The 14,487-nt window shown below is 37.7% G+C and overlaps 1 protein-coding gene across 1 annotated transcript in view; it reads right to left on the bottom strand.

The window, feature by feature from the left end:
* The window catches only part of TMC1 (transmembrane channel-like 1), a 174,130-nt gene that overhangs the window by 30,808 nt on the left and 128,835 nt on the right, over nucleotides 1-14,487 (bottom strand). Inside the window, exons 15-16 of the mRNA XM_012641587.1 lie at nucleotides 13,140-13,268; nucleotides 1,054-1,121 (exon numbers count right to left, since the gene is read on the bottom strand). Coding sequence (XP_012497041.1) covers nucleotides 1,054-1,121; nucleotides 13,140-13,268 — 197 coding nt within the window. The remainder of the gene's footprint in view (nucleotides 1-1,053; nucleotides 1,122-13,139; nucleotides 13,269-14,487) is intronic.

The following is a 14,487-nucleotide window of genomic DNA, read 5'->3' on the forward strand; positions in this document are numbered from 1 at the left end:
TCTTCTAAAATTCGTCTTTTTTGCAGAGACCTTCTGACTGGCGGCTTGTCTCATCCGCCATCTTGGCTCCTCCCCCCAAGATAGTCTTTATGTTACTGAAGCAAGACGGTTTTAACATTTGCAGAGTCCCTATTAGCACCCAGAGGTTTAATAATTCAGGCCAGCTATGGTTGAATGATTTGAGTAAGATTTGAAGATTATTCAAAAACTGAGGCACTTGTGATTAGGCCAATGGTATGGTTGGTAGCACAATATTGTATTAGGCACATGTCCACAGGATAAAGTAGCTCAATTGTAACTACTTGTGGGTTGGGGTGCTCTTAGTTAAGAGTGACAAATTTCCAAACACATGGTCCCCAGATGAATCACATGCTGTGATTCAATTTTTAAACTCAAAAATGGTTTCTACTGTATCAACTCATCCTAACCTGTCGGGGTTTACAGCGAGAATGCCTTTATTTAATAAAAGATATGACAATCATTTGCACATAAAAAGAAATAATTCTGATGTTCAAATGGTCCTATGAATCAAGTTACAAAATGAAAGGCATATTTTTAACTTGATCTTCCTAAAACATGTATTTCATCTCTATGAAGTATTGAATTTGGTGAGATATTATTTTTTAAAGTAGCCATAAATTATATTTTAAATATATTTAGTAGTGATGACAAAGTAAAATCAGTTTCTCAGAAAAGCCTTATGTTAATTTATTTCATACTTAACATGTGGTAATGTAATCACTAGTATTTCACTATTAGAACCTCGTGTCACAGGATATAAAAGCATAAATAGTCTTCAAATAAATCTACTGAATACAGACTCCCATGATTTGATGAAGGAATGTTCTGCAAAACAGGAAGACCTTTGAGGACAAAGATTTAAGATATTTTTAAAAAGTGTAAACTATTCACAGCCACCCATTCACCTTGCAAAGGCAAAGTTTGAGTTAGACACAGATTGAGGTCTCCTCTGATGCCGGGCTGCAGTGTTTTATGCAATAATAACCTGTGAGGGTTTTCTTTAAGTGATAAACTGTCCAACAGCTGACCTACCAGATCATGCCTTGGTTGAAGATCAGAGCGAGGACGTTGCCACTGATGTCAAATTCAGTGTATGAAGGCTGGAGGAGACACAAATGTTCATTAGATTAGTATCTCACAGAGTGAAAACTGAAAGGTTAGTGGTTCTGCATAGGCATGACTAGGCTCTCAAATACTTACCCTCAGCAACAATAGCAGAATAATCAATATGATAAGTAACCAGAGATAAATAAAATAATAAAAAAACATCCTTTTTAACATAGACATTTTTAAATGCTGTCATTCACTGCTGGTAAAAGTGAAAACTATAGCAACCTTTCAGAAAAACAGTTTGATGATATATATCAAAAGCTTTACAAATCTCATTCTCTTTGACCCTATAAATCTACTTCTAGGAATTTGTCTTTATAAAATAATCTGAAATGTTGATAAATTTTAACAAGCAAAATGAAACCATCTAAGCATTTAACATTAGTTAGGTAAATACAATATATCTATGCCATGATTTTTACTGCAGCTGATCATAACATTATGGAGGAATATTTATATAAATGAGTAAAATCTATGCTCTAATATTAAACAAAAAATATATAAAATTATGCATTCATTATTTTTAATCAACTCTATATGAAACTATGCATAGAAAAAGACTGGAAAGTAATCGGCAGAATATTAATAGCTTATATGTGAGTGATGACCTATTTTTTTCTATGTTCTAAATATTTAAAATTTTTTCAACAAAAATGTGAGTTAGCTTTAAAATAAATATAGAAAAAGAGTTATAACAGTTTAAGAAGTCATTCAACTCAATGTCCCATCCCCATGTCCTAGATAAAACTATCATGGACAAGGCAGCAATGCCAGGCTGCTCTTTGTGCAGAGAGGACATCAGACATCAACACAATGGAAGTGGGTGTCTGTGGCCCACCCAAAGTCTTCCTGGTAACACATTTGTCATCCTAGCAAGAAAGTTTCTATCATTGACGTTAATGCTAATTAACAAAGGCAATAAAACTGGCTCTTATTTAATTTGGGATAAAGTATTCAGAGAACACTGACTAATTGGTAATAAGAGAATAAATAAAAGAGCAGCAAATATGAAGTGAAAGGGACAAGAAGACTGTGAAAAAGAGACCAAGAGACTGACAGGTGTCTAGCACTGCCCCAGACCCTAATATCTCCAGGTGTGCTTCAGACCACATGTATCCCCATACAAACTCCCTCCCCAGACACACACACACACACACACACACACACACACACACACACACGAAGAAGATGACCTGAGAGAGTCTCTGTTCTTCTCAAACCCAAGAACTCAAATATACATTTGTAAGAAGAAAGAATCTGTCACTGATCTGGAACTCCATCAAAACTATTCCCAACTTTCAAGTGCTTTGTCTCAAGAGTCTCATGAGTCCAGGCCTCAATTGCACCATTTTCCCAAAAGGCAGTAGAACTCTCCTATTCAAGTGAAAGATACAGGCAAGCTGCTTTGTAACAGATTCAGAGGAGGAACAGCAAGTATGGCATAATAGGAGTGGTTAAGCCTCAAGACAAAATGATAAGATGATACATAATGAAATAATGAATAGCCCTGCATATTAAACAGGACAAAGAAGACTTGGACAATTGCCACATAATTTTATTCAAGATACTGTTTAAGGACATACACAAAGTGTTTCACTAGTTTGCAGATTTTCTGGAAAAGTAATGTTCACAAGATGCAAAAGGTTTGGTTGACAGTTTTTCTTCTAAAATCAACAATGCAAAAAATGTGTCTTTCATGGAGGAAAATGAATTATTTCTTATCTTATCTTGAGAACATGAACTCTGAGTCTTTCTCCTTCTGTGGGCATGCTTTGCTCTGAACTATCTACAATTTTCTCCTGGAGCCTTGTGTGAACGCAGATCAACAGGTGGCCCATGCTATCTGTGGCCTTGGAACAGCCTTTCTCTGTGTCAGTTCAAGAATCAAACCTTCAACCTTGGCCTCTTCATAATGGTGTCATAATTGAGCCCATGAAACTAATGAACATGGAAAAAAACTCGATCTTTTAGATGTCTGCTTCCTTTACTGTCTCACAGGCACGTAACCCTCTTGAGGGTCATTTGAGATGAGACATTTTATAACTAGTTGACTAGAAAATCAAAAAGGACACACTGGGAATCCCTGGCCCTACAATGTGTTTGCAGCAGGGACAGCTGGAGGAATAAAATCTTTGATGTGTAAACTGGCCTGATGTAGAGAAAGGATATAGGGTGGCGCTATTGTGCTAGTGGTTTTGTCATGCAGACATGTGACCAGGATTCATGTTTGAGCAGTAGATTTTGCCCTACCATTTCCTCGCTGGGTGAGCTAGGCCAGTCTTTAGGCCTTAGTTTCCTCACAGATAAATTAATGAGATGAACTAGATCAGGATCAACACACTGTGGCCTGTGCCCCAAATCTGGACTGCTACCTGTTTTTGTAAATACATTTTTATTGGAATGCATCTACCGTCATTCATTGATGTATTGTCTATGACAGTTTGGGACTAAAACAGAGGTTAGTAGTTGTAACAGAGACCGTATGGCTCACAAAAGCTAAAATACTTACTATCTGGCCTTTTACAGGAAAAGTTTGCTAACACCTGACCTAGATAAGTTCTAAGATCATTTCTAATCTAAAAATCTGTTATTGGTTGAAAATTAGACCCAGTTATGAAAGAATTGCTTCTCTGTAAACACCTCAGAAATGGAATGTAATACTTTATACAATAAACACAAACTCTCTCACTCTAAAACTGAAACACATATGTGAAGGGATGAAATTACAAATATAGTATAAAATTCAATGTTCATTTTACTAGTAGTAGACTTTTTAAAGCATATGAGATTATATTTTAAGTTTTTTAAAGCAATACTTTAATAAATAAATCAATTCACAATATATTTGTTTAATTGCCTCTAAAATAGAAAATGCTTAAAAGTAAATGATGCTTGGGGAAAAAAAAAATCAGATTTTCCTGAAACCTGAGATAATAAAATTAAATAACATTATTCACATGAAATAAGTGTAAGAAACTCACTAATGGCTGCTTATCCCTAGGAAGATGCCCAGTGAGCTGCCAGCAACAGAGAGCCCATTTGGATTTGGGCTACGATCCATAAGAGTCAAGGGATTGGAAATGGTCTTGTTTTATTTTTGGACCTCTGTTTGTGGTGTGCTAGAGCCAGCCATCCACCCAGAGGGGAGACATATGGTGCTCATTGGATGAAAAAGCCTTGGAAGATCCATTCTTTCTCTGTAAGTTTAGTTATTTGGGGTAGATTGCCAACACATGGATATTGTGAAATGCAATTCAGGATCTCAGAGAGAATTAATTCTGTCATTGCATGGAGCTGCCTGAACTTCTCCACACAAATCCCATTTCTCACAGCTGGAATCACACTACTTACAGGCTGACTTGGGCCGTGACTCCGGAGCAGTGGCTCTCGAGTGCGGCCCCCAGGTGAGAGTCAGCAGCATCACCTGGGAACTTGTTAGAAAAGCACATTCTGGGGCTTTGCCCCAGATCTACTGAATCAGAAGCATCACATTTTCATAGGTCCTCGGGGAATTCTGATGCATACTCAAATTTGAGAAACACTAATTTAGGACAAAACCCAGTCTCACTTGCTAGGACGATGTAGCATTTGGGGCTATGCACTATGACACAAGTTGAGAGTAGGATCCTGTTAATGCAGACAGATTCAGTCCACGTATTCAAGTGGACCTTCAAATACAGCCCGTACAGCCCCGTTCCCATGTTCTCGCTTTGTGATGAATTATAGCAGTTAAAATCCCTCCTGGGGGCAAGCCATTCTACTCCCCATGAGTCTATGAACTCTTTAGAAACACTGAGAACTATCATGCTCAGAGAGGCCTTGGGAAATATTAACTTACATTACATGGTCTAGTAACCTGCTGCAAGCTAGTAATTTTCCCACCTCAGTTCATCTTCATAGGTTTGTTGTGATAATACTTTGGTCATAAATTTATGACTTGAAAAATATACAGGGTCACTTTTAACCCAACTTACTCAGATGGAACCAGGATACAATTCAATCTATTTAACAAAATGTTTTTATCCAGAAGTGTACTTCATTATCCTTATTTATTCTCTGGCTACATAAGAATATAATTTCAATTTAAAGACTCAATTTTTATGTATAAAATATAAGCATTATTGTTGATTATGTCAAAATTCCACTCTACTTTAACATTCTATGGATCTCTAAATCTAATGCTGGAGCCTGTAGTGTTTAGCTTTTACAAAGGTTGTTGTAATAAAAGTGAATAGGCTATTTGGGCTCTTTTCTGGTTCCAAACGAAGCATAGAATTATTTTTTCTAGATCTGTGAAGTACAACTTTGGTAACTTGTTGGGGATTGAGTTGAATTTGTAAATCACTTTGGGTAGTATGGACATTTTAACAATGTTGATTGTTAAATATTGTTTAACTTGAGCATGGTATGATTTTCCATTTGTTTGTATCCCTCTGCAATTACTTTCATCAGAGTTTTGTAGTACCTGTAGAGATCTTTCATCTCCTTGGTTAAGTATATTCCCAGGTATTTTATTTCCTTTGTAGCTAGTGGAAATAGTACTGAGTCTTTGATTTGACTCTCAGTTTGACTGTTATTATTAATAACAGAAATGCTACTGATTTATGTACATTGATTTTGTATCCTGAGACTTTGCTGCATTTATTTATCAATTCCAGGAGACTCTTGTTGGAATCTTTGGGTTTTTATAGATACAAGAGCATATCATCAGTGAAGAGCAATAGTTTGACCTACTATTTCCCAATTTAGATACCCTTAATATTCTTCTCTTGCCTGATTGCCCTGGCTAAGACTTCCAGCACTATCTTGAATAGGAGTGGTGACAGTGGGCATCCTTGTTCCAGTTCTTAGGGGGGATGCTTTCAACTTTTGCCCATTTGGTATTATGTTGGTTGTGGGTTTGTCATATATGGCTTTCATAATTCTGAGATATATTCTTTCTCTGCCTAGTTTCTGGAGGGTTTTTATCATGAAAGGGTGCTGGATTTTGTTGAATGCTTTTACTGCATCTATTGACATGATAATATGATCTTTGTTTTTGCTTTTATTTATGTGGTGAATCACATTTATTCATTTATGAACCATCTTTATCGAATAACCGTTCATTATTGAACCATCTTTGCATCCCTGGGATGAAGACCACTTGGTCTTAGTGGATTATTTTTTTGATGAGTTCTCAAATTCAGTTTGCAAGTATTTTATTGAGGATTTTTGCATCGACTTTCGTAAGGGATATTGTTCTGTAGTTTTCTTTCTTTATTGTATCCTTTCCTGGCTTTGGTATCAAGTTGATACTAGCTTCATACAGTGAATTGGGGAGGATTCCCTCCTTCTCAATACTGTGGAATAATTTCTGTATTATGGGTCTTCTTGTAGATCTGATAGAATTCAGCTGTGAAACCATCTAGTCCAGGGATTTTTTGGGGGGTGGGGGATATTACTGATTCAATCTCCCTGATCGTTATTGGTCTGTTCAGGAGTTCTATTTCTTCCTGGCTGAGTCTTAGTAGGTTATGTGTTTCCAGGACATTGTCTATTTCCTCTCCATTCTCTAGTTTATGCACATAGAGATTTATGTAATATTCAAGGATGATGTTTTGCATTTCTGCACTATCAGTTGTAATGTCACCCTTTTCATTTCTGATTGAGCTTACTTGGGTCCTTTCTCTTCTGTTCTTGGTTAATCTAGCAAGAGGTCTGTCAATTTTGTTAATCTTTTCAAAGAACCAACTTTTTGTTACATCAAGCATTTGTATTTCTTGTTGTTGTTCTCTAATTCATTTAGTTCTGCTCTGACCTTTGTTATTTCTTTTCTACTGCTGGCTTTGAGTTTGGTTTGTTCTTCCTTTTCTAGTTCCATGAGGTAAGACATTAGGTTATCAACTTGTAATCTTCCTGTCTTATTGATGTAGGCATTTAAGGCTATGAATTTTCTCCTGAGGAATGCTTTTGTTGTGTCCCAAAGATTTTGATAGCTTGCATCCCAGTTGTCATTCAGCTCAAAAAATTTTTGATTTCCATCTTAATTTCATTCTTTCTTTTAATAAGTAGTTTCACAAAAGTTTATTTACATCCTAATAATTTAATTCTGAAAGCCTCTTTACCAATTCATTTATTTATAACTCCAAAGAAAAAATACACAGCCATTCATATCAACTGTTGGCAGTAATCAATCGATAGCCTTTTGTTGGGCAATATACGTAACCTAAACATTTGTACCCCCATAATATGCTGAAATAAATAAATACATAAAAAGACAACATCTTTTTTATGGATGTCTAACTGGTAGAATATTCTCTATAAAATAGATCACAACAATTCATATATTATCTAAAAGTATAAATTTTCATTCTAAATATGTATGAGAGCTAGTCATGCCGGATCTCAAAAAAGCTCAAGGAACTGGGTTATAAAGACGAAAAGCTCTACTCTCATTTTGCTTGAAGCATTCTATGGATATAGTTGACCACTCTGTCTTGAAGAACAGAAAGAAAAACTGGACAAAATAAAACTTTACTTATTGTCTGATATAAATAACCTATCTTGCATAAATACAAAGAAGGCTGTAAAAGCTCTGAGTAATTTTATCCAAGTCAAGATTCCAGCAACCAGATGGAAAAAACTGGAGAGAATGTTTTCCTGTATAAACCCATTTTACTTAAGAGACAAGATATACCTGCCAAGCACAGATGTGATAATACCATACAGAAACTCCTCTATGCATGAACTTTCTACTTAATTTCATTCTTGACTCAATAATTGTTCAGCAGCAGATTGTTTAATTTCTATGACTTTGTGTAGGTTTGAGTGTTTCTCTTGTAGTTGATTTCTAGTTGTATTCTGCTGTGGTCTGAGAAGATACATGGTATGATTTTGGTTCTTTGAATTTGTTGAGACCTGTTTTATGGCCTGAGATATGATTAATCTTGGAGAATGTCCCATGTGCTGCTGAGAAAATGTGTATTCTGCAATTTTGGGGTAGAATGTTCTGTAAATGTCTGTTAGGTCCATTTGATTTAGAGTTTGGTTCACATCCATTATTTATTTATTTATTTTCTGCTTAGATGATTTATCAAGCTCAGACGGTGGGGTGTTGAGATCCCCAGTAATTATGATGGTACTAGTTATTTCTTTGCTTAGCTCTAGTAAGATTTGCTTTATGCAATCTTATGTAATCTTATGCAATCTTAGGCAAAAAGAACAGAACTGGAGGCATCACATTATCAGACTTCAAACTATACTATAACACTATAGTAACTAAAACAGCATGGTATCATAAAAAACAATAGAGACACAGACCAATGAAACAGAACAGAGAATCCAGACATAAAACTATCTACCTACAATCAACTAATCTTTGACAAAGTACACAGCAATGTACATTGGGGAAAAGAAGCCATATTCAATAAATGGTGATGAGAAAATTGGATCACCACATGAGTAAAAATGAAACAAGATCCCTACATCTCACCACTCACAAAAATTAATTCAAGATGAATAAAAGACTTAGATCCAAGACATGAAACCATAAGAATCCTACAGGAAAATGTAGGAAAAACTTCTAGTTATCAGCCTAGGCAAAGAATTTATGAAAAATATCCCAATGGCAATCATGGCAACAATAAAAATTAATAAATGAGATTTGATTAAACTAAAAAGTTTCTGCACAGCTAAAGAAACAATCAACAGAGCAAATAGACAACCTACAGAATGGGAAAAAATATCCGCAAGCTACACATCAAACAAAGGGCTAATAACCAGAATTTACAAAGAACTCAAGCAAAGAATCAAAAAAAAAAAACAAACAAACCCATTAGAAAGTGAGCAAAAGACATGAACAGATGCTTCTCAAAAGAAAAAAGACAAATGGCCAAGAAACATGAAAAAATGCTCCCACAATCATCAGGGAAATGCAAAGTAAGACCACAGTGAAATATCACCTTACCCCAGTTAGAATGGCTTTTTTTAAAAAGTCCAAAAATGATAGATGCTAGCATGGATGCAGAGAGAAAGGAATGCTTATACACTGTTGGTGGGACTGCAAATTAATACAACCTCTATGGAAAACAGTATGGAGACTCCTCAAAGAACTAAAAGTAGACCTACCATTGGATCCAGCAATTCCTCTACTGGGTATTTACCAAAAGAAAAAGAAGTCATTTTATCAAAAATACACCTGCATTAGAATGTTTATTGCACCACAATTCACAATTACAAAGATGTGGAATCAATCCAGTGTCCATCAATTCATGAATGAATTAATAAAATGTGGTATATGTACACCATGGAGTATACTCAGTCATAAAAAAGATGAATTAATACCTTTTGCAACAATCTGGATAGAATCGGAGAACATTCTCCAAAGTGAAGTATCACAAGAATGGAAAAACAAACACCAACATTACCCACTATTAAATTGGAACTAACTGATAAGCACACATGTGCAAAGAGGGAAGTAAAATTCAGTGGAGAGCAACCAGGGGAGGGGGGAGAAAGGGATGGGGGACAAGGGGACAGGGGGAGAGGAGAGGCGAATAAACCAATCTAATGGGTACTATGAACACTATTTGGGTGATGTGCATACCTATAGCCAGAACTCAAGCATTATAAAAATGACCCATGTAACCTAAAACATTTCTACCCCCTTAATATTTTGAAATAAAAAAAGTGAATAGACTTTTTAAAAGGTACCTTCTCTGTGATTAAGCAACTCAACTTAATAGAAATTTATTATAAGGAAATAATTTGTGCATATCACTATGATTTATCAATTAAGATATTTATTTACATGTATATAATTAAATGCCTTCACAATATTTATCGTAAAAAATTAGACACAGTTGGACTGATAAATTAAAAACTATTAAACATGGTACACTCATATGTAAAATATTATACAACCATTAAAAAGCCTGGGAAATGGTCACTGTTAGGTAAAAAAAAAAAACATGTAACCAGTCTATATCTATCTGCATATACACACAAAAAATACATACATAAATATACATTTGTGTGTATTTATAAAAATACTATACATCAATATACAGCACTTGTTTATCTACATATAAATAATACTAATAACTGTTTGATGTAAATAATCCACATCATTTCATTAATGGTGGACATTACCTGTGATTTTTACTTCATTTTTCGCATTATTGTGTTTTTCAAATTTTCTACAATGAACAGACATTAAAAAACCTGACATTGAAAAAACCCAACATGCTTTGTGTGTGTGTGTGTGTGTATGGCAGAAAGTCCACATTTTTCTCTTTCGTTTCTGAAATAATTCTCAAGTATCTTCTCTGCCCATCTCAGGTTCTCCTTCCCTTCATGACAGATACTTTCTGTTACACCCATATTGTCAAATCCAGCAAGTCCAGCAGAATAGCAGAGAAACATTCTCATCAGCCCTTTCTGCTCCAAAACAGCCTCGTTTTAATTTTCTGCATCTACACCTACATTGCCCATATTTTCTAGCTTTTTGACCCTGTCTTACACTTGTCGCTCCACCAGGAACTCCTTCTTCCATCTCTTGAAATCCTGATCATCCTTCAAGACTCTACTCAAATGCCTCCTCCTCCATAATGTCTGCATTTCTACTGAAGCATACCTTTCTCATCTCCCTTCTCTCTCTCTCCTCCCCCCCCATCTGTCTCCTCCAAAGTCCCACAGCAGTTGGTTTATCCTATGGATTTTATCTTTTATGCCCTTTATCGATATTGGGAGCTTGCAAGACAAAAGAGTGGTGAAGAGTGTGAAGACCTGGAGCATGAATATCTGACTGCAGAGGGCAGTGGTTTCTGAACTCTAGCCAATTTCCCCCTAGTGGGAGTATGGGTCTAATGTTGCCAGGCTTTCCAATATGTCAAGGAAAGCAAGAAATTCACACTTTTTGTGTAAAATCTCCCTGTGTTTAAATATTAGCTCATAAAAAACAAAAACAAGCAAAAACAACACTGGGCAGAACAAATCAAAAAATATCTGTTGGCTGAGTCTAGCCTGCAGGCCTAGTTTGTAGGTGTACAACTTCTATCTCGATGTACAACTTCTACATCTCTGTTTCCTTACCACCTAGCACAGAGGCCTGCTCATGATAGTTTGCAGCTGGTAGGCACTCACCTGTGTCAGTTATGCATTTGGTGGGTCAATGATAATAGGATCCACATCAAAGATCCTTTATCCAACATTAATGTTTTAAAACTTGTTTTGATTCTGAGCTTTTTTCCAAAGAGCCTTCCAAAGGTAACATGGGAGAGAATTCTTTTTCTATGACCTAAAACAGGAACTTATCTTTTTCCTTTACTTTGTACTTACCGGAGAGCACAGTCAGTACTCAATAAATAATAAATTACAGTGATTTAATTACAGCTTTTATGCATCCAGATCATGTTATATTGACTTCATATTTGCAGTCAAATTTTCTACCACTTAAGAGGAAAGCAGCAAGGCATAAAAGGCAAGCAAAAGCCAAGCGATGGTCTAAGAAAGAAATGGCCATTTTTATGTGTGTCTCAGAGGAGCTGAATCAGGCAAGGGAAATAGAAGTGAAACCGAGCCAGCCGAATACCTCATAGCAGGGAACGGGAGGCAACACGGCAGCGTCGGATGCGCAGCATTACCTCACTGTGTTCTCCGAAGAGCATGACCTAACTGCTTCCGGCTCATCCGGGCAGGCACCTGCAGTGAGGGTGACAGAGATGACCTCATACGAGGCACCATCTCAGAGTCAGAGAGCCGGACAGAGGATCTAGCCTGAAATCTTGAAAAGAGCCCTGAATGCGGGACGTGTCCAGGGAGTAGAGGGCACGAGACAGAAGGAGGAGGGGCTGTAGAGGACAATTCCTTCACGGGTGAGGACAGAAACATCACTGGCTCAAGAACACGAAGCCAGAACTGACTCCATGGCCACATCCCTGGAAGGGATGGACAGTGCTGCCTCGACGGAGCTGGAACGCACAGGTTCAGTGTTCAATCCTCCAGCCAACTCGGCACACCTGCCACGTGCCTCTCACAGTTCAAATAACAGCAGGGCAAGAGCAAGAGTGGTAGCAAATGAGCTCAGAGAGAAGGAAAAGAAGCAGATCATACAGGGCACTGAAGGCCTAGGAAGGGATTTGGAATTCATTCTAAGTGCTTAGAAGCTACTGAAAGATTTTAAGCAAATGAGTGCTATCAACCCCCAGGTCATATTTCCTTGGATGCCTGGAGCCAATTTCGTTTGCAAAAGAGGGACAGTGGAAACCCTGTGATATGCTGGACCACAGAGTGACCTGTGTGCTACTGCTGCTCTCAGACTTTGTGGTTGGACTTGGGGTGGAGCAGACGGGGAAAGCTGATGACAGAGCCAGCACCAGTGGGGGTCCAAGAAACCTGGGAAATTGTTTCAGGAAAAGAAGCCACCCCTGCCAGCACTCAGCTCCACCACCTGCCAGAGCCCTGCCAGCAAACAGGGTCTTCCTTGAAGCCTGCACAACTGCCTGCACGTGTTTCTGTTGAGCTCTTATTGGACTGTGAGCTTTATGGAGCAAGCTCCATATTTACTGAAACCTTTTATCCACCTCCCCCCCCCCGCTGTCCCCCAGGTCTACTGCACACTCGCTGGCACATGGTCATTAACTAGGAGCTTAGTAGAATCGAGAGGAATTGACAAAATATGCAGTTGATACTAGCCATCTTGCTCTGCTTCTAGAAATGCCAGCATGGGCTGGGGTTGGGGAGGTGCTGACTATGGGGCCCAGATTTACCGAGCTCAACATTTGAACTAACAGGTTGAGAGGTTCATTGCTTTAGCCATCCTGTGCTAATTTTACTGGAATATTGTAAACCATGAAATTCAAGTCTACTCTCCTCTGAATTATTCCTATACTCACTTGTCTTCATTTATTGACATCTAAAAAGGTGATCCCACCCACAGAACTGTGCAGTGCCTTCATCTTTAATAGGGTGTGTAAATGATGACTCACAACAAAAGAATCTAATAAGAGAAAAATTAAAATCATACTTACATATCCATATTCCAAATCCCAGCACCAGCAGTAATTGCAAAACCTCACAAAACACGCCCTGAGAAAGTCCCCAATGAGGATTGTGACGTACGTGGTCAGAACATCAGAGACGGTCAGCCGCACAAATTCCTATTGAGACAATATCTCTGTTAAAACCCACGGTTCTGTTTTCCAGTGGGCCTAGTGTTGACATCAAATTTGTTGTTTTTCTAAAAAATTATTGGTTTGAAGACTGAAATTAATGGTGAAAGAAAAAAAGACTAGGCATATTTAGTAAATGAAAAATGTATCATCCCTACTTTTATTATTTATATTTTATATATAAAATTTCTCTAAACGTTTAAGAATGTAGATAGCCTTCAAATGCAGTTCTATCAGGTCTTCATCATAGTCTCTGTAAAGTGGAATACAGAACTGATTTTCCTTTTCTCTGACTACTAAAACTTCATTTTCCTCATTTCTGCTATGTACTAACTTTCAAATTTCTTTTAGCCATCATTTCTTTCTAATTTCTTTGGAAGTCAGGATGTTGACAGTGAGTTGAATTAGAGTTGCTGATTTCTTTCTTACGGCAGTGAACTCCCTAAAAAAAGGCCACCCTCCTAGCAGAAGCAGATGCTGTCTGTCAATTCTACTCCACTCCTCCTGCCAAAGACTGGCACCCAGCTGCGAATAATTTCATGTTTAGACGGTATATTAAGCAGAAGAAAGACACCCAGAAAGAAGAAAGCCAACATTCACTGTCTAACATAAGCATCAGGGTTAACAGGAACCACTTGCTAAACCTTCATGACTGCGACTGGTAGATTTTTGTTGCAGGAGAGACGTGAGAAGCTGGTTTGAGTCACAGCTTTCTCTTTTAGAAGTGAGCAGCCTCACGTGTCTCTCCCAGGCAATTAAGGACCGCAAAGGAAGATTCTCGATTCTTTCCTGGACTACCATTCAGAATTTCACAGTAACAAGAAAGCCCTCTCAAACATTCACCACTGGTCCCATCAGGGCTGGGAGAAAGCAGGTACCTTCTGGTTAACTTTGGTGGCGGCCACAGTCAGATTGTGGAGGTCCTGGGGATTACAGTCGGTTTCGTTCATGCAGCAACTGGGGGGGATGCCATGTTCCAGGAAGTAGGGGCTGGTGCTCCAGTTGGTGTAGTTCTGCACGCCACAGCAGCTCAGCTATTAACAGGGACAGGAAAAGAATCAGAGTGGCAGATCAAAGACATTGTGGTCTCCTCACTCACTGCCCTGCACCTTTTAAAAGAGAAACACAGGCTAAGCCCCTAAGACAATATGCCCAGCTCTGGTGAGTAAAGATGAACTGAAGCTCCACTAACAATTATAATCACTTC

The sequence above is a fragment of the Propithecus coquereli genome, unplaced genomic scaffold, assembly GCF_000956105.1.
Source record: "Propithecus coquereli isolate 6110/MARCELLA unplaced genomic scaffold, Pcoq_1.0 Scaffold166, whole genome shotgun sequence".
In the NCBI taxonomy this organism is placed as follows: domain Eukaryota; kingdom Metazoa; phylum Chordata; class Mammalia; order Primates; family Indriidae; genus Propithecus; species Propithecus coquereli.